At 41.4% G+C, this 21,590-nt stretch overlaps 1 protein-coding gene across 8 annotated transcripts in view; it reads left to right on the top strand.

Annotated features, from left to right (window-relative positions):
- Positions 1 to 21,590, top strand: part of CEP290 (centrosomal protein 290) — a 121,035-nt gene that overhangs the window by 26,893 nt on the left and 72,552 nt on the right. For 7 of the 8 annotated variants that reach the window (XM_053256351.1, XM_053256355.1, XM_053256352.1 and 4 more), the window contains 13 exons: positions 261 to 361; positions 442 to 529; positions 6,875 to 6,987; positions 7,381 to 7,971; positions 9,576 to 9,668; positions 9,997 to 10,081; positions 10,858 to 10,997; positions 12,718 to 12,882; positions 13,359 to 13,508; positions 14,022 to 14,137; positions 15,558 to 15,660; positions 18,817 to 19,047; positions 20,255 to 20,428. In XM_053256351.1, coding sequence (XP_053112326.1) covers positions 261 to 361; positions 442 to 529; positions 6,875 to 6,987; positions 7,381 to 7,971; positions 9,576 to 9,668; positions 9,997 to 10,081; positions 10,858 to 10,997; positions 12,718 to 12,882; positions 13,359 to 13,508; positions 14,022 to 14,137; positions 15,558 to 15,660; positions 18,817 to 19,047; positions 20,255 to 20,428 — 2,150 coding nt within the window. The remainder of the gene's footprint in view (positions 1 to 260; positions 362 to 441; positions 530 to 6,874; positions 6,988 to 7,380; positions 7,972 to 9,575; positions 9,669 to 9,996; positions 10,082 to 10,857; positions 10,998 to 12,717; positions 12,883 to 13,358; positions 13,509 to 14,021; positions 14,138 to 15,557; positions 15,661 to 18,816; positions 19,048 to 20,254; positions 20,429 to 21,590) is intronic. The other variant, XM_053256357.1, reaches the window with a different exon arrangement.

Raw genomic sequence — 21,590 nt, 5'->3', positions numbered from 1 at the left:
ATTGACCTGCCACCTAGTGTAAACTCAGGAATCCTTCACTTAGAGGGTTTCAATAGGTAGCAGGCAAAAGCTGGATATCAGTGTGGACAGCTAAATAAGTCCATTCAATATGGCTACAATGTTTAACAATATATGAGTGGTGGGGAAGTGTCGCCTCCCACACAACCCGGCTGCTCCTCTACATCACTCAGCCTGTTATCCTGATAGGCATTTTTCCTTATATGTTTTCTAATACATATATCCTATGTATTACATTTCAGGCCTTGATCCAAAGACTATGATTGATTTAACTGAATTTAAAAACAGCAAAGCACTAAAACAGCAGCAGTATAAGGCTGAGAACCAGATTCTACTGAAAGAGGCAAGTGAGAAATGTCACTTGATATTTTCTATGAAATGAAGCCACACAGAGGGCTAACAAACATTTTAAATACATTGCAGATTGAAAGACTGGAAGAAGAACGAGTTGCCCTGAAACAACAGATTCGTAAACTTGCTCAAGAAAAAGGCAAACGAGCAGCAACTTTAGGTAGGCTGGTTTGTTGTCTTTGGAAATAATTGTTTGAAGGTTAGTTAGTGCCTTTCAGCAAATAGAAGATTCAAGAGAAGCAACCTTGTAAATCTCTTTCACAGTCACACTTATTTTTGTTGGTTTATTCAGTACAGCCTCAAAGTGGCTAACCATAAATATTTAAAGCAATACAACAAATAAGAACTGTAAAAACAAGGTACAGAAGCAACAGTACCAGAGAACCACAGCCTAAAATGTGAGGAGAGACCAAAATAATACAAAACTTGATATCATTAATACCTCATTGAGGGAGGGCAGGATGGCACCTTGTTGAAGGAGGCAGTGGTTGGACCGCTTCTTAAGAAGCCCACTCTAGGTCCCCTGGTGATGGATAATTATAGGCCAGTCTCCAAACTCCTATGGTTGGATAAGATGATTGAGACGGTGGTGACTGGCCAGCTTCAAGCAGTCTTGGCGGAAACTGATTATTAGACCCATTTCAAACTGGCTTTAGGGCAGGCTATGGGGTTGAGATGGCCTTGGTCATCCAGAGAACAATTTGATCTCTGTGGGGATGCATGGAGTCACCCGAAGCATGAAGGTCATCCCACCTGCCCCTCTAAAGGTGCTGGAGGCTGAGAATCACTTCAGTGACAATGACAAAGGCATCATTTCAACTGCACGCCAGAAAGCAATGGTAAACCACTCCTGTATTTTACCAAGAAAAACTACATGGATAAACAAAATAAAATGATAGTCGATATAGTGCCGGATGATGGGCCCCTCAGGTTGGATGGCACTCAACATGCTACTGAGGAAGAGCTGAGGAACTCTCAAAGTACCAATGGTGTTTGTGATGTGGTTAGATTAAAGCCTTTTGGACATCTAGCGGCTTATGTTGCTATGCAGGAAAAGAAAATCTGAAGCTTCAAAGGCAGAATTACAATGGGAACGTGGAATGTAGGAAGCATGAATATGGGTAAGCTCAACACAGTGAAAAATGAAATGAATCAACTACATATTGACATCTTGGGCATTAGTGAATTAAAATGGACTGGAATAGGAGACTTTCAGTCAGGAAATCATACCGTTTACTACTCAGAAAACGAAAACCAAAGAAGGAACAGTGTTGTTTTCATAGTCAGGAAGGATATAGCAATGACAGTATTTGGGTACAATGTGGTCAGTGACCGACTAATATCAATTAAATTTTGTGGACAACCCTTTAACATGACAGTTCTTCAAGTCTATGCCCCAAGACTGATGCAGAAGAAGAGGAAGTTTATGAGTTTTATTCTCAAGTTCAGTCTGAAATTGACAGAACATGCAAGCAAAATGTGATGCTGGTGGTTGGAGACTGGAATGCCAAAGTTGGAAAAGGTAAGGAGGAAAACACAGTCGGAATGTATGGCCTAGGAAACAGAAATGAACCAGAACGACTTCTTAGTTTCTGCCAAGCCATTGATCTCTTAATTGCTAACGCGTTCTTCAAACAACCAAAGCAGCGCTTATAAACATGGAGATCACCAGATGGAGTACACAGAAATCAAATTGATTAAATTATTAGTGCAAGGAGGTGGAAGAGCAAAACCATGGCCAGGGGCCGACTGTGGAACAGATCATGAACTGCTCATGTGCAAGTTCCAAGTCAAGCTAAAGCGGAAAAACAAAACTATCCAGCTTCTACAATATGCTTGAGAATGTACCCACCAGTTTCAAGGAGAACATCAGGAACCGCTTTGAAGTTCTGAACCTCATTGATAGGGAACCAGAGCAACTGTGGAATGAAATCAAAGAAGTGGTTAAGGACGAATGTGAAAGAGACTGCCAAAGACCAAGAAACGGAAGAAAGCAAAATGGATGTCAGAACAGAGGGTGGAAATTGCCAAGAAGATGAGAGAAGCCAAAATGTTTTTAGTTTTTTAAAAGTTTTAAAATTGGTTTTAAATGGTTTTAATCATTTTTGAATTGTTTTTATATTGTTTTTAGCATTGTGTTTGACCTGTGGGTTTCATGTCTTTTAAAAAAGTTGTGCACCGCTCAGAGCCTCGGGGGGGGGGGGGCGTTTATAAATGTGATGATGATGATGATGTCAAGAAATATAAAGACCTCAGGAAGGAACTTAATATGGAGTTTCAGAAAGCTATTAGAAGAGACAAGGAGCAGTACTACAATGATATCTGTAAAGACCTTGAGGATGGAAATACATGGAAAAACAAGGAAAGTTTTCCAAAAGATCTCTGAACTCAGAAGGAGGTTCCAACCTTGAATTGATATGTTCAGGGATGCCAAAGGACAGATAGTAACTGATCCAGAGAAGATCAAACAGAGATGGAAGGAGTACACTGAAAATCTGTACAGCAGAGACATCAACATACAAGATACTCTAGAAGATATTCCCTACTTGCAAGAACCTCTAGTACAGGAAGATGAAGTTAGATCGGCACTCCAGTCATTACCAAGTTGGAAGCCCCTCGGCTTTGGAACTCCTCCCTGAAGAGCTTCGCCATGTTCCCTCCCTCAGTGTTTTTAAAAAACATCTTAAAATACACCTTTTTAAGGAGGCTTTTTAATGCTACTCTTTTTTCGTTATATCTGGTAGGTTCTTTAGCTTTTTATAATTTTCAGTTTTTAGCTTTTAAAATAACCTTTAATTTGAACCTAATAATGATTGTGGTTTTTAATTTGTTTTATTTAGTTTTATTACTTTTCTTGTATCTTGTGTCTATTGTTGTGAGCCGTTCCGGGCAGTAGTGCACTGGAGGGGTGGGATATAAATATTTTTAATAAATAAGGCTGCAGGAATTGATGGAATAGCTACAGAAATATGGCAGGCAACAGAAGAAGAATCAGTCAAGGCTCTAACCAAACTATGCCAGAAAATTTGGAGAATGACACAATGGCCAACAGATTGGAAGAGATCAGTCTACATACTCATAGCAAAGAAAAGAGACTTAACAGATTGAGCAAATCATCGCACAATATACCTAATTTCACACGCTAGCAAAATAATACTCACGATCATCCAACGCAATTTGAGCCCTACGTGGAAAGGGAAATGCCGGATGTTCAAGCTGGTTTCAGAAAAGGTCGAGGTACAAGAGACATCATTGTTGATGCACGCTGGATAATTGAGAAAGCCAAAGAATACCAGAAAGAAGTCAATATGTCCTTTATTGTCTACAGAAAAGCCTTCGATTGCGTCAACCATATCAGGTTGTGGACTATCCTTAGAAAAATGGGTGTCCCAGAACATTTTGTTCTCATGACAAACCTATACACAGGACAGGAAGCCACAGTCCAGATAGAACATGGTGAAACAGACTGGTTCCAGATCGGCAAAGGAGTACAGCAAGGCTGTATACTTTCTCCTTCTTTATTCAATTTATATGCTGAACATATACTGAGAGAAGCTGGATTGGAAGAACATGAACATGGTTTTAAAGCTGAAGGAAGAAACATCAATAAGCTGCGCTACTCTGATGACATTACCCCTGCTAACTGGGCAAAGAGGCACCTTTTACCGTGGTGATTCTCTTTATTTAGCAGGGGGAGAGTAACTGGCCCTATCCACCCCCAGCACAGTTCTTCCAGTGACTGTTGCTGGTGTGTGTCTTATGTTTCTTTTTAGAATGTGAGCCCTTTGGGGGACAGGGAGCCATCTTATTTGTTTGTTATTGCTCTTTGTAAACTGCCCGGAGCCATTTGTGGAGGGGCGGTATAGAAATCAAATTAAGAAATCAAATTAATTAATTAAATAATAATAATAATAATAATAATAATAATAATAATAATAATAATAATATAACATTATATATATTTTAGATGGTCCCCTGTCCCCAAAGGGCTCACAATCTAAAAAGAAGCATAAGGCAGATACCAGTAACAGCCACTGGAGGTATGCTGTTCTGGGGTTGGATGGGGCCAGTTGCTCTCCTCCTGCTAAATATAAGAGAATCACCACTTTAAAAGGTGTCTCTTTGCTCAGTTAGCAGGGATTGTTATTAAACAATCTTTCAAAAACTTAAACTATGTTATGAATCTAGTGTGCATTTTGCTTCTATGATGGCACTAGATGGACTGTTACCATACTTTTTTCATGAATATATCCAGAGGCAGATGCTAAATCTTGCTCTTTCCCTATTCTGCTGCTGCATTGCTTTTTCATTTAAGGAATTGATTTCTGGTAGCTGATCCACATCTATTCTTCTGTGATTTATGTTGAGATTGGACAATTGGTATCCTAGTTTGAAGCCTCCAGTTCCTGCCTGAATTTCATCTAGCCCTTTCGTTCCTTTCCATGCCATGAAAGTGTGCTGTGCACTCTCATACCTGGTTAAGGGACCCTTCCAGAAATAATGAAAGGTTTACTCTGTAGGTTGAACAACCAGATCCTTTTTGTGGCTAGGCATCATCCCATAATTCCCATCATTGGGCTCTGCCCCTGCACAGCAGTCAACATGGAAGGATTTTCAGCTCTGTGAGGTGCCTGTAACTTTGCTCATCACACGTGGTCTTCTTGGATGGTGAGGTGCCTCCTTCCCTGAGTTCCTTTCTATCCACTGTGCCGTGCACTTCCCTTGGATTCGCTCCTTATCCTTGATTCCTAAGGAAAGAGAATTTTTAGTTGATTATTACTCCTTCAGTTAATGCTGCATGTGAGTATGCGCACTGGTCACTTCTGGTCTGAGGAAGCAACGAGGTGGCAGGGAGGTATGCTGCCACTTTGCTGGACCGTTTGAATACACAGCTCTGGTGGGGGAAATGCAGTGGGAGGAGTAAAAGCACCTCCCCCTCCCTTAAATTTATCCTTCCCTCTGCCTTCATACTGGCAGACGCTAATTCCATGCATATCCCTAACGCTCAATCCAACTTGGGTGTTGCAAAAGATTATAAACATCTAAGCGTACCTAAATGCAACCTAAACTGAATCCTAACACAATCTATTTTTGTCACCTACGAAGTATTTTTGAGTGTATCCAAGAAGGCTAGAAGCCTCAGATGAAAGCAGTCTGTAGCAATTGAAGAAAAGTGGTTTTTTTTTTCCTGTTCTTTTTACAAGCCTCTCAGAGTTGGTTTTTAACTCAGGAATGCAGGGGGCACGAGGGGTCAATTTCTCTGGTGCAAACACATTCTCAAGTGCTCAGCAGCTATTCGTTTTCTCATCACATGTAGGTTTACACATGGAAGGTTTCTGTACTTATCCAATAGCAAAATAAAGAGAGTTTTCCCTGAGATTCCACCCCAAGCCCAGGGAAGTTCAAGCTCTGTTGATAAGAGGGGTGGTGGCGGCAGCATTTTAATTCTACCAGAAATATAGATTAGTGTTATGGGAAGCCCGGCCAGGTAGCTCGCCAGGGATGATTCAGCTTTATTCCCCCTCATGTGAGCTGCTCTGAGACAAAGGCTTTAATTTGTCAAAATATTATTTTACCTACCCTTTTTTTCCTGGTCCTGTGACCCTGCTTGAGTGCTCTCTTCACTCCTTGGATGTCCGTAGGGCTGTGCTCTATTACCTAGGTTGAACAAAGGACTTCAGGCATACCTGCAGACTATTTGTTGTTTTTGAGGGCCTTAAGGGTAAACCAGTCTCCAGGAAAAGACTTTTGGAATGTCTGGTCCAAGCAGTTATCTTCTGCTATAACAAGCAGGGGGTTACTCTGCCCTCACACATCTGTGCTCATTCCACCAGAGCAGTTTCAGCATCTGTCTGGAGTGGCTTTCTCTGATGTATGTAAATTTGCAGTCTAGTCATCTGACCAACTATTCATACGCCATTATGTCTTAGACATCTGCTCTGTGGCTAAGTTCTGTTCTAAAGAAAGTAATTTAAAATTCCCACCTCCTTTTCCTAGGGATCTAGGAACCCAATGTTGGGAATGATTCCTGGCCTCCAAAAGGATAAACTGGTTGCTCACCTGTAACTTTTAATCCTTTGGTGGATAGGCATCATTCACAATACCCACCCAACCTCCTCGCTTGTTGGTTGATCCTTACCTGTTTTTTCTTGCTGTCCTGAAGTAGCTTCTTCTGCACATCGTCCATCCAGGAACTGAGGGAAGAGGCACCTCGCCACCCAAGAAGACCGAGCATGTTACGCGTGTGATGGGTGGAGCTATGGGTGCCTCACAGAGCGGAAAAATGCTTCTGCAGTGGCTGCTGCACAGATGCAGAGCCCAATTTTGTAAATGATGCCTATCCACCAAAGGATCAAAAGTTGCAGTTGAACAACCTGTTCTTTCTTCACCGTTTCCTCACACTAGTTGCTTTGTAGATTTTTTTTTTTAAATTCTCTGATTGCTGAAGTTCATTTTGAATTATTTTTATTTTTAATCTGCTCTTTGTATATTTTGTTTGGATTAGGATTGGATGCAGATGACTTACAGTTAATTGATACATTTACTGAAGAGCTCAAGACAAACAAGGGGAAAACAGACTTTAGAAGTACTGCTAACGCTGATGAGGTTAAAGCAAAGGTAAAAACTTAAATCGTATCCATCCATGGTAGTTTTCCCTTTTACATTTTCTTCAGCTGGAATACCATTGGTTTGTTTTCATTCAAAGCATTATATACACCAGAATTATAATATAAAATGTTCTTTCAAATATATATCCATCTTGTTCATTGTTTTTGTGTATAACTAGAATGCTAAGCATTATTTTTGTCTTGTCAATACAGGATAGCAGTTTCTAGCAGAAATGAATGCATAATTTCTGTAAAAAACCATAAATGTCCTCAGAGTTATAGGATACAGCAGTGAAAATGCCAAGACTTTGGAGAATTGACTGAGAAGAACTGGAATATTCCTAAGAGTGTGTCTGAAGAAGTGAAAGCAATTCTCCTCCTCCTTCTCCTTCTTCTTTTTCAGTTCAGTTCTCATCTTGCTTCATACTTCAGAGTGAAGGATAATGGTGATGGCTCCAAGGTTTTCACAGTAGATGAGCTTTGCAGTTCCCTAGAGCAGCAGTCCACAGAGATGCTAGGGGCCGCTTTATGTACAGTTGGTAATAAGGCATCAAAAGAACTAACCGTAGGCAATCCTCTTTCACTTTCTGCTATGCAAACAAAACAGAGGGCTAATAAAAGACGACAGATACAACAGCAGATGAACCAAATGGAAGCATCTCATGCTCATAGACCAGTACTGCCTGTTCGAACACTGTCACTCGATTTCCAGAGCAGGCTGCCTCTTTCAGTACTTGGAAAGCCAGGGTCATCCTATATATTGCAGAAGGTCATGTTGAAAGATGACAGTGGTGATTCTGAAATAAAGTTGTTAGATTTGAGAACTGACTTGCCAGACATGGGCAAAGATGAGATATATTTTCCAGAATCCTGGCCAGTAGAACAATTGGAAGGAGGACTTGTCTGTGGCCAGCCAGTGAATGCATATCAGATAGATCGAGTTGAGTGCCTCATAAGCCAGCTGAAGAAGGAATTAATTTTCCTTAGGTCGGAGGTGAGGCATCTTCATTGTACAAGCTTAAATATATACCTTTTAGTACAGGTAACCAAAATCTTCATATATATGGTCTGTCTTGATTAAAGCCATAAAGGCTAGGACTGCTTGCATATGAGAACTTTGGAAACCTAAACAAAGTTGTCATTGCCTGATCTTAGTATAAGCTATCCTGGCCTGTAAGTACTTAGTATTGCAGGTACTGGCCATTAGGGATGTGCATGGAACTGGCATGGGTTTCGAAGGCGAGGGGGTGACTTTAAGGGCAAGGGAGGGTGCAACTCTCCTGCTGCTTCCCCCCCCCCCCCCGCTGGTGCTCCATTGTAAACCAGTCAGGCGGGGCGGCAGTGTGCCTCCCTGCCGCTCTGTCCCCTCATTGGACCGGAAGTAAGCAGAAGAATCCATCACACATGTGCCTGATACAGGTGAGCGCGACAAGTGCGCACACAGGCCCGACACAAGCGAGCGTGCCGGGTACTTCCACCTACTTCTGGTCTGATGTGGGGATGGGGCAGCAGGGAGGTACGTTGCCGCCACGCCCGACCAGTTTACAATGGAGCGCCTGCGGCGGGGGGGGGAGTGGCGGGGGGGTGAGTGCACCCTCCTCCGCCCTTAAAGTCATCCCTTCCACCTTTAAACTGGCCGAGCCGCCGGTCGTTCAAACTGGTTCATAGGCTCATAAAGGGCCTCTGAACTGGTTCCATGCACATCCCTACTGGCCATTGTGATTTATTTGTTTACTTTAAAATGTGTATACTGCTTTTCACCTTAAAAAGATTTCAAGGTGGTGTACAGCAGAAGTTAGAACTTCAATATGAAACAATATAAATAAAATAGATCAAGCAGAAAGGATCAAAATAAGAGCATCACTGAATTTTCAGTAAAACTGCAATAAAAAGCACACTTAGCAATTCGCTTGGGAGAATAGTATGGATCTGAGTAGTGGCTCCAAGATTCATAAGTAGTGGGTTCTGCGCCTGCGCAGATCAGCTTTGGGCAGAAATCGTTAGCTCCTCGTGACACCGGCAACCACCGCCTGCACGTGACTGCATTACCCTCTAGCGGCGGTTGGGCGTCCCTTCGCTCACTACTTATGAATGTTTGGAACCACTACCAGATCATCTGTTACAAGTAAGCAACCTCCCCCCCCCCCCCCGGCTTTTATAAGTACGTGCCGTCAAATTATACCTTTTGAGTATGTGCTGTCAAATGATGGTGGCTCTCCAATAGAGGATTGTTGTTCACCGTATGCCTCACTGTGCGTGGGTGGTGCAGCAAGAGCAGGGCTTGTGATGACGATCTTAAGGATCAGACAGGTTCTTATGAAAGCCAGGTGCTTAGGATACCCTGGTCCCAAGCCGTAAAGTGCTTTATAGGTCAGAACCAGCACCTTACATTGTACCTGGACACGGATTATATCAATGTATCTTCACAAAGCAAATTGTCCGAGCAAGATTACAGTGATGCTAACCATACCCTATTACAATTGGTTAAGATATTCAGTTACAGATACTTAAGATTGGGCAGTGAAAAACAGAATATGCTAAAGCCGTAGATGTTGAAGATATACATGAATTATGCTTTTATTATTACTTGTTGTTTAGAATGAACAGATAGTGAGAGAATTGTTGGCCAAGAACACATTGAATAAAAATACAGACCTAGAGCTTGAAAGCTGCAGGAGCCAGGCATCTCAGGTAGTTTGAGGTTTTTCCAAAGATACATATGTTGAAAGCCAATGCAAAGACCCTATTTTCCCTATTCCTCAGAACTTGGAATTTACTGAATTTATTGTTGTGTGATTTGCAATGTTTGGCTGCCTTTCTTATTACCAATTATTTTTGTATGTTTTGTTTAGAATATATAAGTTGTGATATGTTGTTGGAAATATACCTCGTGTGTGAATTAACGACCTTTCTTCAACTACTTCTCAATTTGTATTCTGTTCTTGAAGAAGAAGAAACACCTTCAGACTTTTTTTAATATTAGAAGCACATTTTTATGTTCATTTCATTTTGTTGGCAGAATGATTATCTTACTAAAGAATTATATGAACGAGATAGAGACCTGGAACAAAACAGGACTGTATTAGCCAAGTTTCAATCCAAATGTAAGCAGAAATTTACGTATATGTTAAATATATATTTATTTGATAGTTGACAAGACAAAACCGTGATCTCACTTTAATTTTTAAATCCTTTGAATTTTGCTTTTAGAATCTACTTCTGAATCAGTAAAACTTATTCTGGTTTTAAGGTGTAATGACAGTATACTTATCTTTGAAGTAAAATGCTTGTATGAACATGTTTACCTACAATTTTTAATTTCCTTTTAGAAGTCTGAACATTGTCATTTCAAATCTGGCTATAAGGATTAGGGATGTGCATGAACTGGTCCTGAGGCCATTATAAAGGCCTCCGAACTGGTTTGATGATGGTGGGGGGTGCCTCTTTAAGGGCGGGGGAGGAGGCACTTACCCTTCCCACCGGCGCTCTGTTTTTAGCGAAATCCATGGGGTGGCAGCATACCTTCCTGCCGCCCCTTCCCCCATTCTTGGCTGGAAGTATTGCCTGCGTGTGCGATTGTTGCATGTGCACGCACACGCATGCAAAGGGCGCATGTGCAGGCAATACTTCTGGCCAAGAATGGGGGAAGGGGCAACAGGGAGGTATGCTGCCGCCCCATGGATTTCGCTAAAAATGGAGCGCCAGCAGGGGGAAAGCAGCAGGAGAGGTAAGTGCACCTTTTCCCGCCCTTAAAGAGGCACCCCTGCCGGCATTGAACCACACCTCCATGGTTCCATGCACATCACTAATAAGGATGATTGATTTGCAATTGTCCATTCGAAAAATGTCTAGAAATTAAATGTATACCATTTAACTGCAGTGAAAGAACTGGTGGAAGAAAATAAGCAGCTTGAACAGGGCATGAAGGAAATTCTACAAGCTATAAAAGACATGCAGAATGAGCCCATGAAAGGTGGAGAAACTGCCCTAATGATTCCTAGTCTGGAACGATTAGTAAACGTAAGCCTTATTTCACTTTTCTTATATGGTGTAGTAGAATCTGTTTGACTGTCAAACACTCGATTACCTTCAGTACAAAATGACACATGAACAAATAAAAATAAAATTTGCTTGGGAGAAAAATGTGTCCTTACTAAATACTCCCTAAAAGTATAGGGCTAAATATTTGTCCAAGAGGCATATCTCCTGAAAAAAACTTAACTGACTGATGAAACTTTGCCCTTTTAAGACATTATCACCAGCACTTTGTTAAACAACATATCCAAAGTATAGCCAGGTACCTCTTGTTTTACGTGAATAAAGATGCACTCTGGGGTAGAAATGCAGCCCATACAATATATATGGGGTGTCTTTGTGCCAATGATAAGTATTTGGGGTACAAAACTGCCCCATCTTAGTTTCAAGGCTTTTGGTAAACTGAAGTGACCTGAAAGGTTTTCACTGCTTACAGTATGTTCTGACATGAAGTGTTTTGTGATCTCTCTTATGTTTTGCTGCTTCTCCCTGCCCTTCATCTAAGAAGCTTAGAATGGTTCCCTTTTCCTCATTCTCCCTTAAAACAACCAAGGCGGATAAAAACTTTTGGTGGGGCACCAATGCCAGCATCTCCTCATTTGCTGTCTTTGCCTGCCTCCACCTCTATTGGCCTTGGCAGAAGCATACAAACAACCACTCCTTCTCCTCAGTGTGCTGAATGTAAATAAAATAAAATAAAAGGGGGGAGGGAGAGGAGGGCAGAGTCCTCCACAGGAATGTGGAGGAGAAGAGAGTGATGAGTTCGAGTGTCTTGGTGTCAGAGATGCTCTAGCCCACCACTTTCCTCATCCATACTTCCTCTTTCACTCCATTGTCCTCCTTCATATGCATCATACTGAGGAGGAGGATGGAGGGTTTGCAGCTGCCACTAAGGAAGGTGATGGAGGAGAAGGAAAAGATGTCAGGCAGGGGTGGCAGCCCCAGAGTCTCCACCACCTTATTTGCCTTGTAAGGCAACTTCTTCAGTTTGCCTCTTCATGAGATCAGCCTTGATAACAACCCTGTGAGGTCAGTTAGTCTGAGAGACGGTGACAGTTTAAGATCACCCAGCAGGATGGCTGAACAGGTAATAAACCCTGGTTCTAGTACAAGTCTTTACCTTTTACATCACACTAGAGGAGAGGAAAGCATTTCACAAAGTGGTTTTCAAGATTCGTGAGCATCAGCTTTAACGGTGCTTTCCTCCCATGACAGGAGACATGCGCAGGTGACCTGTTGAACTACAGGAAAGGATAGCTTGGAAGCTGGGTTATTCAAAAGCTGATACAGCTCTGGTGTAACACCAGGAAAAATGTGATAGGATATAATTCTTTATATTTCAGAAATAGCAACAACTGCACCTGACCATTGGCTTGATCTGTTTTGGCACAAAAAATAAGATGTCTTCGAAACCCCAAGCCACATCCCACTTGCAAATTGATCTAGAAGTAATTAAATCTGATATATATTTTTCCAGGAACACTTTGTTTGTGTAATATTACATTAAAATGTAGCTTTGCATATGCAGTAACAGAACATCCTTAGTATCCATATGTGTACAGCAATCAGCTGATGCAGGATCATATCCAAGGAGCTCCTGTTTGGTGATGAACTCACTAGGTGCCTTAGACATACCACTTTTGTTTGAAAACAAAACTGTACATAGAGCATTTATTTTATTTTCTGGTGAATGAATTATTGACAGGCAATTGAGCTAAAGAATGGAGAAGGAACCTTTGATGCCAACTTGCATTTGAAGGCCCAAGTTGACCAATTTACAGGTCGAAATGAAGAGTTACGGAAGGAACTGAGAGAAGCACGGAAAGAAGCAGTAGACATTTCTAATCAATTAGCCAAAGCAAATGCAAAGGTATGTAGGCTAGCTTGGTTTTCCAAACTAACCCCATAAAGTACTATCTCTGTATGCATGGTACTTGCACTGAAAGCTGTGGTTGATGAACTCCATGCAAGGTTTCTATATGGGCCTCTTTTATCTTTCATTGGGAGAGCCTTTCTTGTGTGTGGGGACTGGGTCACTGGATGATGGTTTTAAGTTTTGGCACAGATAAATGAAGTGGAAAGCTCTATTGTGCACCAAGAGATGTTTTCATTCTTCCTCCCCACCCTTCTTCCAACAGGTGTTCTGCTTCACTTTTTCCGGAGATGCTTTTTACATTTTGTAGAGCTTCAAAAGTAATCTGCAATTCTGTGCAATAGGCTTTCTGAAGGGACTTTGAAGATCATGATAATAGTGTTTTGCAATGAATGCAATAATTGAGCTTGACCATACTGTATATTTTCCAGCAGTGTGATTTGATTGCTTTTCCTCTTACTTATATTTATCAGAATGCCAATCTAGAAAATGAGATTCATTTACTTCGCCAGTCGGAAGGTGCCAGTATAGTTTTCAAAGCAGTAAATCTTCCGGAAGGGATGGCTCCTTCCAGTGCGAACATAATTAATTCACAGAATGAATATTTAATACACCTTTTGCAGGTAAATGATTTCAAACTGGGTACAAGATGTATTTTACTGTATGCTCAGTTCTATTCCTATATAGAATATAGTGGCTAGAGAGCTGCTCATATTAATACAGAATTTTCTATTGCCTATATATAGTTGCTTATTCATGGCATTTCAGTAGTCCTTAACAACTTTTACATTCAGAACAATAAACATTACTTTCTAAAAATTGGTTCACTAGACATAAGCAACTGACATTTTAAGGCTAGCCTTACAGAAGGAATTTAAGGGGAAATTAAAGGCAAAAAAAATAATGTTGCTGATCTTTGTGTGTCATGTCAATGTTTATTAAAATCCTTCGATGTGCATATAATTGTTTACATATTAATGAGTATGATACTCTTTCCATACACATTTTTTTGTAATGAGAACAATTATTATAATATCTTAATTCAGAAAGTCCATAACTTTAGAAGGCACACAAGGTTCTCTGTAACTGATACTGGAATTGAAGTTGAGATATCCCATATATATCCTTTTAAATAGGAACTGGGAAATAAAGAACAACTACTCAAGAAATTAGAAGATGCAACAGAGGAATGGAAACGAAAGTTTGCAGTTATCCGTCACCAGCAAGGTTTGCTATATAAAGAGCATCAAAGGTATAAATGTTGTTTGTTTGCTTTGCAGAAATGATACAATTTTAGGCTAGGTTTCAAAAATGGAATGTGCATGTACAAGACAGAAATGCCCAAAGCTGAAACTTGCTGTTTCCATTGCAGGGGTTCTCAATGCCAAAGGACAAGTTTTTTTTCTAAAAAGAGGAGCAACTTGGCTCTTTAGTAGTGAGCAACCCTGGGGTTAAAAAGAGAACAAACTGCCAAGAGATTCTCGGCCTAGTATGCATATCTTGAGCTCAAATGTTTTTAAATAAGACTTTAGCCCCATCCAGATATTATGTTGTACGAGAGTACAGATGTCTGTACACTCATGCATGTTTTTGTGTGTGAATGGTGCCGTGTTAAAAGTGAACCTGGGTACAGTTTCCCTCAAATGCATGGTAGAAATAGGAAGTGTACTTCTGTACCTGTGTTCAGCATAATGTGTGAATAGCTGTACCCGTGTACAGATCTGTACCTATATACACTGTACACTCATTGTACAAGTGTTTAAAATAACGTATGAATGGGGCTTATATCTTATGTAAATATGATAGGTTGCATGTGAGGTCAAGAGGTTCTTTTCTGCAAGATCCTAAACTTAGCCAACATCATAAAGTACCAGTATGTCTAATGAAGCAACATAATCATAGAACACACTTCATAACCTGACTGTGTGTTATGATTTTTCTTTATTAGGTATACAAGTGTTTTTGATGCTGTTAAGTTTCAGAACTTACAGAAAAACAAATATATTTTATGCTCTGCTTTCAGTTTTTTTTAAACTGAGAAAGATTGCTGGTCTTGTAGTAGTAAGCATGAATTGTCCCCTTGCTAAGCAGGGTCCACCCTGGTTTGCATTTGAATGGGAAACTACATGTGAGCACTGTAAGATGTACCCTTTTAGGGGATGGGACTGCTCTGGGAAGAGCTCCTGCATCATGCTTGCATGCAGAAGTTCCCAAGTTCCCTCCCTGGCATCTCCAAGATAGGGCTGAGAGAGACCCCTGCCTGCAACCTTGGAGAAGCCACTGCCAGCCTGTACTGAGCTAGATGGACCAATGACCTGAGACTGTAAAAGGCAGCTTCCTAGAATGTATATTATGCAGAAGGGGTGGGGCACCCTTTCAAAAACTCTTCTGATTCCAAATATTATTTGATTGCTTTGGTTCCAACAATGCCATGTAATGCCCATATTCAACCATTCTTGTCTTATTTCATGGGCATGTTTCCCTTTGAAAAATCTGGGGTTTCCCCCCATTAGTTCTTCTTGCCAACTAACATTAGTCTTCTGGCATGAACACACAGTTCTAAGGGTCTAGCTGGCATGCTGTGACATCATTATAGGCAATAATGTGTTCTAGAAATGGTTCAGAGAATATATGTAGCCCTAAACACCTATTTTTTGTTTAAATTACTGTAGTGAAAGGGAATGCTGGCAAACTGCTGGTGAAAAAATACAAGAAGAAAAGCAGAAGCTTGAAAATCAAAAGGAACAAGATGATATAAAAATAAAAGAATATTATGTAAGTATTGTTTTTGCTGTCACTTAGAGATGCAGTTTTGAGATCTATCAGAAGAGGAAAACTGATTGAATTAATTAGCAGTTGTAAGAAGTAAGCTTACAATTGGGAAGTAAGATTACAGTAAGCTTGGGAAGTTCATATGACAAATCTCTTTACATAGTGCTTCCCTAACTGGAAGTAAGATTAATCTCATGGCTTGATTTTTCAAAACTTCATCGACATAGAGAGGAGAGCTGGTCTTGTGGTAGCAAGCATGACTTGTTTCTTTAGGGTCCGGTCCCCCCCCCCCAGTTGCATATGAATGGGAGACTACATTTGTGAACACTGTAAGATATTCCTCTTAGGGGATGGAGCCACTCTGGAAAGAGCATCTAGGTTCCAAGTTGCCTCCCTGGCATCTCCAAGATAGGGCTGAGAGAGATTCCTACCTGCAACCTTTGAGAAGCCGCTGCCAGTCTGTGTAGACGATACTGAGTGAGGTGGAACAATGGTCTGACTCAGTATATGAAAACTTCAAGGGATGTGCACAGAACCAGCTGGGGTTGGCTCGAAGACGGGGGGGGGGGCATACCTGTAAGGGCAGGGGAGGGTGTCCTTACCCCTCCTGCCGTGTTTCCCCCACCGGCGCTCCATTTTTAAAGTGTTCGTCAAGGCGGCAGCACACCTCCCTGCCACCCCAGCTGGAAGTAACAGGAAGTATCCGGCACATGTCTGTGCGTGCACAGCGTGCGCTGGGTACTTCCTGTTACTTCCGGCTGAAGAGGACACGGGGTGGCAGGGAGGTATGCTGCCGCCTTGCCGGACACTTTTAAAATGGAGTGCCGGTGGGAGAAACATGGCGGGAAGTAACAGGAAGTACCCAGCACACGTTGTGCACGCACACACGTGTGCCGGATACTTCCTGTTACTTCTGGCTGAAGAGGACATGGGGCAGCAGGGAGATAAGCTGCCGCCCCGACAGACACTTTTAAAATGGAGAGCTGGCAGGGGGAATGCAGCGGGAGGGGTAAGGGCACCCTCTCCCACCTTCGAACCGGCCAGACAGCTGGTTGTTCGAACCAGTTCGGAGGCTCTTGCTGGCCTCCGAACAGGTTCATGCACATCCCTAGCAGTTTCCTATGTTCCTATGACTGAAGAAGAAATGTCTCTGCTCAGAATGTAGAAATGATGTATTTCATTGTTAAATCCAATGACCATTAAGTGTCCAAGCTATTTTAATGAGAGGGAAGATGATATTTGGGGTTATTAGTATCTCTATATATAATCTCTTAGATGTACCTGTCACTAATCCTATGTGTGGCAGCTCTCGCGAGAGTTCATGAGTGAGGGGAGCGGGGAGGGGAAGAGGAAAGCGACGGTGCAGGGAACATAAGGCCAACAGAGAGGCCAATGAATGGGTGGGCGGGGAGAGAGCAGCAGCAGGGTGGGGGGGAGAAAGCGGTGTGAGTGGGGGGGGAGAAAGCGGTGGTGGCTGGGTGGGGGGAGAAAGTGGCGGGTGGCCAGAAAAAGCAGTTGGCCAGGTGGCCGGCCAGAGAGAAAAAAATTGGAGGGGGAAAGAGGGAAGAGGAGGAGGAGGGAGGGCTGAGAGCAAGGGGTCAAGAACAAGAGGGGGGGGGCAAGAATGAGGGAGAACTTGAGGCACAGATGCTCTGTACCCGGGCCAGCTAGTTGTTGTTGTGGCCAGCTAGTAGTAGTTGTTGTTGTTCTTGTTCTTATTAAAATGCCACTTTTCAACAAAAATTTCAAAGTGGTTTATATAACAAAGTTATAACACAGTAGCTCCCTCTCTCAATCTGAAAATAAACACAAGGTAAGCACCAGCAACAATCCTGGAAGCACACTGCACTGACGTTCACTGGAGCAGTTGTTCTCTCCCTGCTAAATAGAAGAGAACCACCATTTTAAAAGGTGCCTCTTTTCACACGTAGCAGAGACTATATATTTGTTTTTCATAGTACTCAAGCCTTTCCTCCCTGTTTTATGAGCATCACCTTAACTCACTACTTTCCTAATAATTTAGATTTTTTTAAAAATTACCTTTGTGTATTTAGAAATAACCAAACTGACACACAATTCTGAGAGGATGCTGCAGTTAATTCTCCATTTTAACGCTGCAGGCCTGATGTGTGTTTTTTTAAAATTTTGAACAAGAATTTTCATAGTGTGAAATTTAGAAGTTAGCCTTCTATGTTCTTTTTGAACATAGATTTTTTAAAGCGAAATGAAGTCTACCTTTGAAAAGTTGCTTTAGGAAATATTAAAGCACCTATGAAGTTTTGAGTATTGGAACTGATTGCCACCACTGAACTGATGGATTGATTTCCAATTAGATTTTTCTCTGAAAAATGATTTGTTCCAAGTAAAAAGTGACTTGGTAAATCTAAATACAGTTTTGATACTGAGCAGTCTGGAGACCAAGTGTGATGAGGAAAAGTTAAAGGCACTGGATATGTTTCTTCTGGAAAAGAGAAGACTAAGGGGAGAGATGATAGCTGCCTTCAAATATCTGAAGGGTTGTCACATAGGAGTAGGCTCCTTCTCTGCTCCTGAGAGCAGAACTAGAACCGATGAATTGTGATTACAAGGAAGCAGATTTGGGCTGGACATTAGGAAGGATTTCCTAACCTTAAGAACTGTTCAAAAGTGGAACTGCTTGCCTCGCACAGAGATGGACTTTCCTTCACTAGGGGCTTTCAAACAGAGGTGGGCAGTCATCTTTCAGGGATGCTGTAGCAGTTTCTTTTCTGAACAGGGGGTTGGAGCAGAAGACCTCCAAGGTCCCGTCCAACTCTAAAATTCTGCGACATACATAGGATTCGATCCTAAGAACAGTGAATGCACTCATGCAATGTTTTCCTGCTTCCTCTCTTCTATTGAACTCTCTCTTATACTCACCCAAGGGGGAGTCTGGTTTCTGCCGATTTCTGGCCTCTAGCTACAGCTTCCTGCATCTACTACATCATTCTGGAGGTTCTCCAAATCCTCAGAATCATCTTTCTGTGGCACACAGGGCTGTAGTGGGAGTGAAGCAGGAAAGTTTCATTGTATGAATGAAACTGCTTGCAGGTCTCTGGATCCAAGCCATTGTGTGTGAAATTTATAAATAAATACATATTAATACATGTCACAATATTAACATTTTGAAACTTCTCACAGAATTTATTGGATGCACTTCAGAAGGATAGTGATGACTCTAAACGGCTATTTGCGGACTATAGTAGAAAAATAACAGTTCTTAGAGTAAATGAAAGATCAATGACAAGGCAGTACACAACCTTACTTGAAATGGAGAGGCATCTTCGGAAAGAGAATGAGAAAATGAAGGCTGAATTAACGTCAGTGGAGAGTACAGTTGAAGAAAAGATTGGACATTTGCAAAGGTTCAAGGTATGGTTTATATGTCATGCTTTTTCAATTTAAAATATATATTCTGTGTGTTTCCTCCTATCATTTTGGAATGTTCATACTTGTGGAGACACATTTCCAATTTCTTCTTTAGAATGTAAATTTTTGTAAATAATAATAATAATAATAATTCAATTTCTATACTGCCCTTCCAAAAATGGCTCAGGGCGGTTTACAAAGAGAAATAACAAATAAGATGGCTCCCTGTCCCCAAAGGGCTCACATTCTAAAAAGAAACATAAGACACACACCAGCAACAGTCACTGGAAAGTATAAAGTGTAAAGTGTGTGAACATGTGAAAGTGTAAAGTGTGTGAACATCTTAAGATTGTTCAGATTGCAGGAGTAAACTGGTTTTTAATGGTATTTACACTATACTATTCATTCTGCTCAGGAGACCATCCAAGTATAGTTATGCATTTACACAAGAGTGAATTCTGCAGTCAGAGTATGCTAAAGAGCTGCATGATAACAATGCATCCTTTTAGAAAATAAGTATTGTGTATTTATCTCAATGAATCAAAGCAAACTACTTGAACTTATGCCTCTGCAGTGTGGTGGTAGTTGGTCGTAGGACTGGATACTGGTCAGCCAATATTGGCACACAAGATCAAGGTGCTCCTCTTGTTATGGAGGTCTTGTTTTATGGAGGTCTTGTTCTAGGTTTTGTTCTAGAAAAGTGCTGGAAGCCCCAGTGCTGTCATGGAAGTTGCAGAAAGAATGCTGGGAAGTGCAGTCCTTCTCAGCCCTTTCCACATAGAGCTCTACGGGGAAAGCGCTGGGAAAGACTACACTTCCCAATGTTGCTTGAGCACTATTCCATGTAGTTTCCATAATGTCGCCAGGGCTTCCTGTAGTTCAACATACCTTTAAGGTTCCTCCCCAGTGCTGTTCAAAGGACTGCTCTGTGTGGAGGTAAGCACTGCAATTGATTGCTGCCCTGTGGGGCCAGGTACAAATAATTAAGCTTTGAGATTGCATCTTTGCACAGGCCTGCTACTTAGCAGGTAGTCTAGTCTTTACAATCAGTCAACAACATGCAACCATTTCAAGTTCTTTACACTTAGCAGCACATACCATTATATAGTTTAGAATCTGTAGACCCAGGAAACTGCTTGCTTTGATGAATGAATGTTCCACATTCAAACTTCTAGAATGCGATGTATGTAACATCTTCCTTTTTATTTAGGAAATGGCCACCTTCAAGATAGCAGCATTGCAGAAAGTGTTGGATGACAGTGTGCCTCTAAGTGACCTGGAAATGGCAAATAAACAGTATAATGAGTTAACTGCTAAATACAGGGATATGCTACAAAAAGATAATTTACTTGTTCAAAGAACAACTAATCTGGAACACTTAGAGGTAATCTGCAAGTACTGTTTGTAGTATTCTGGATTACAACCCTGCATTCCTTCCACATATCCCATCATGGCATTTCCAAGCTTGCAAAATCCAGATACAATAGCAGTATATTTCCTCTAGTATAGATGGAATTTTAAAATGACTTGACGTGTTCAAAAAACCTCAGGCCACTGTCCTGCCTATGCTTACAGCATTTGTCTGAAGAGACAAACACTGTAAACATGATGGACCTTGTTTCTGTAACTGGAAGATGGAGGCACATCCTTTTATCTTATAAACTTGAGGGAGGGCTTTAGTTTGAGGCTGTTCCTAAATCTAAGACTGTACCTGGATGGCCGGATGGCAACTGTGGCCAGAAATGCCTTTTTTCTTTTTTCCCCTTAAGCTCTGGCTAGTTTGCTATCTGTGGCCCCTTCTGAACACGGCGGAGCTGCCCTCAGTTACCCATGCCCTGGTTACCTCCAGATTAGGTTATTGCAGTGTGCATTATGAGAGGCTACCTGTAAAGATTGTTTGGAAGCTACACTTGTTGCAGAATGTGGCTGCTGAATGTGGCTCAGCTCATATTCCACCCGATATTGGCTGCATTGCTTGACCATTTGCTTCCAACTCAATTTAAAGTACTGGTATTGACTTTTTAAAGCCCTAAACTGTCTGAGGCCAGGTTATTTTAAGGACTCATATGAACCTGTCTGAGCTCTTAGAGCTTAATCCAAGGCTGTGTTCTCTTCCCTACCTCTAATTGAGGTCTGCCTGGCCGGTACCAGCGGCAGGGTTCTCTCAGTGGCAGCACCACAGCTTTAGAACTCTTTCCCTAGAGAGATACAACAGGCTCCCTGTCTCCCCGCCACACCTTCCTTAAGTGGTTATTGAAGATCTTTCTATTTTATAAGGCCTTTTAATTATATTGTTTGCGATCAGTAAAATTGTCCTATTTATACTGCTGTTTTGTATATTGCATCGTATGCTTTTTTTGCTTTGTTTTGCAACGTCTAATATTTTACTTTGTTTTGCAACATCATCTAATATTGTTTTGTTATCCACCCTGGCTCATTTTACGAGCCAGGCAGGTTAGAAATATATAAAATGATCCGTACAACATCCAATATTATCCCAAAGTTGCAGAAAAGGATTAATGTCCAAGGCTGAAAATGGCTTGCCT

The sequence above is a fragment of the Hemicordylus capensis genome, chromosome 5, assembly GCF_027244095.1.
Source record: "Hemicordylus capensis ecotype Gifberg chromosome 5, rHemCap1.1.pri, whole genome shotgun sequence".
NCBI classification, from domain to species: Eukaryota; Metazoa; Chordata; class Lepidosauria; order Squamata; family Cordylidae; genus Hemicordylus; species Hemicordylus capensis.
This window is presented reverse-complemented; position numbering and strand designations above follow the sequence as displayed.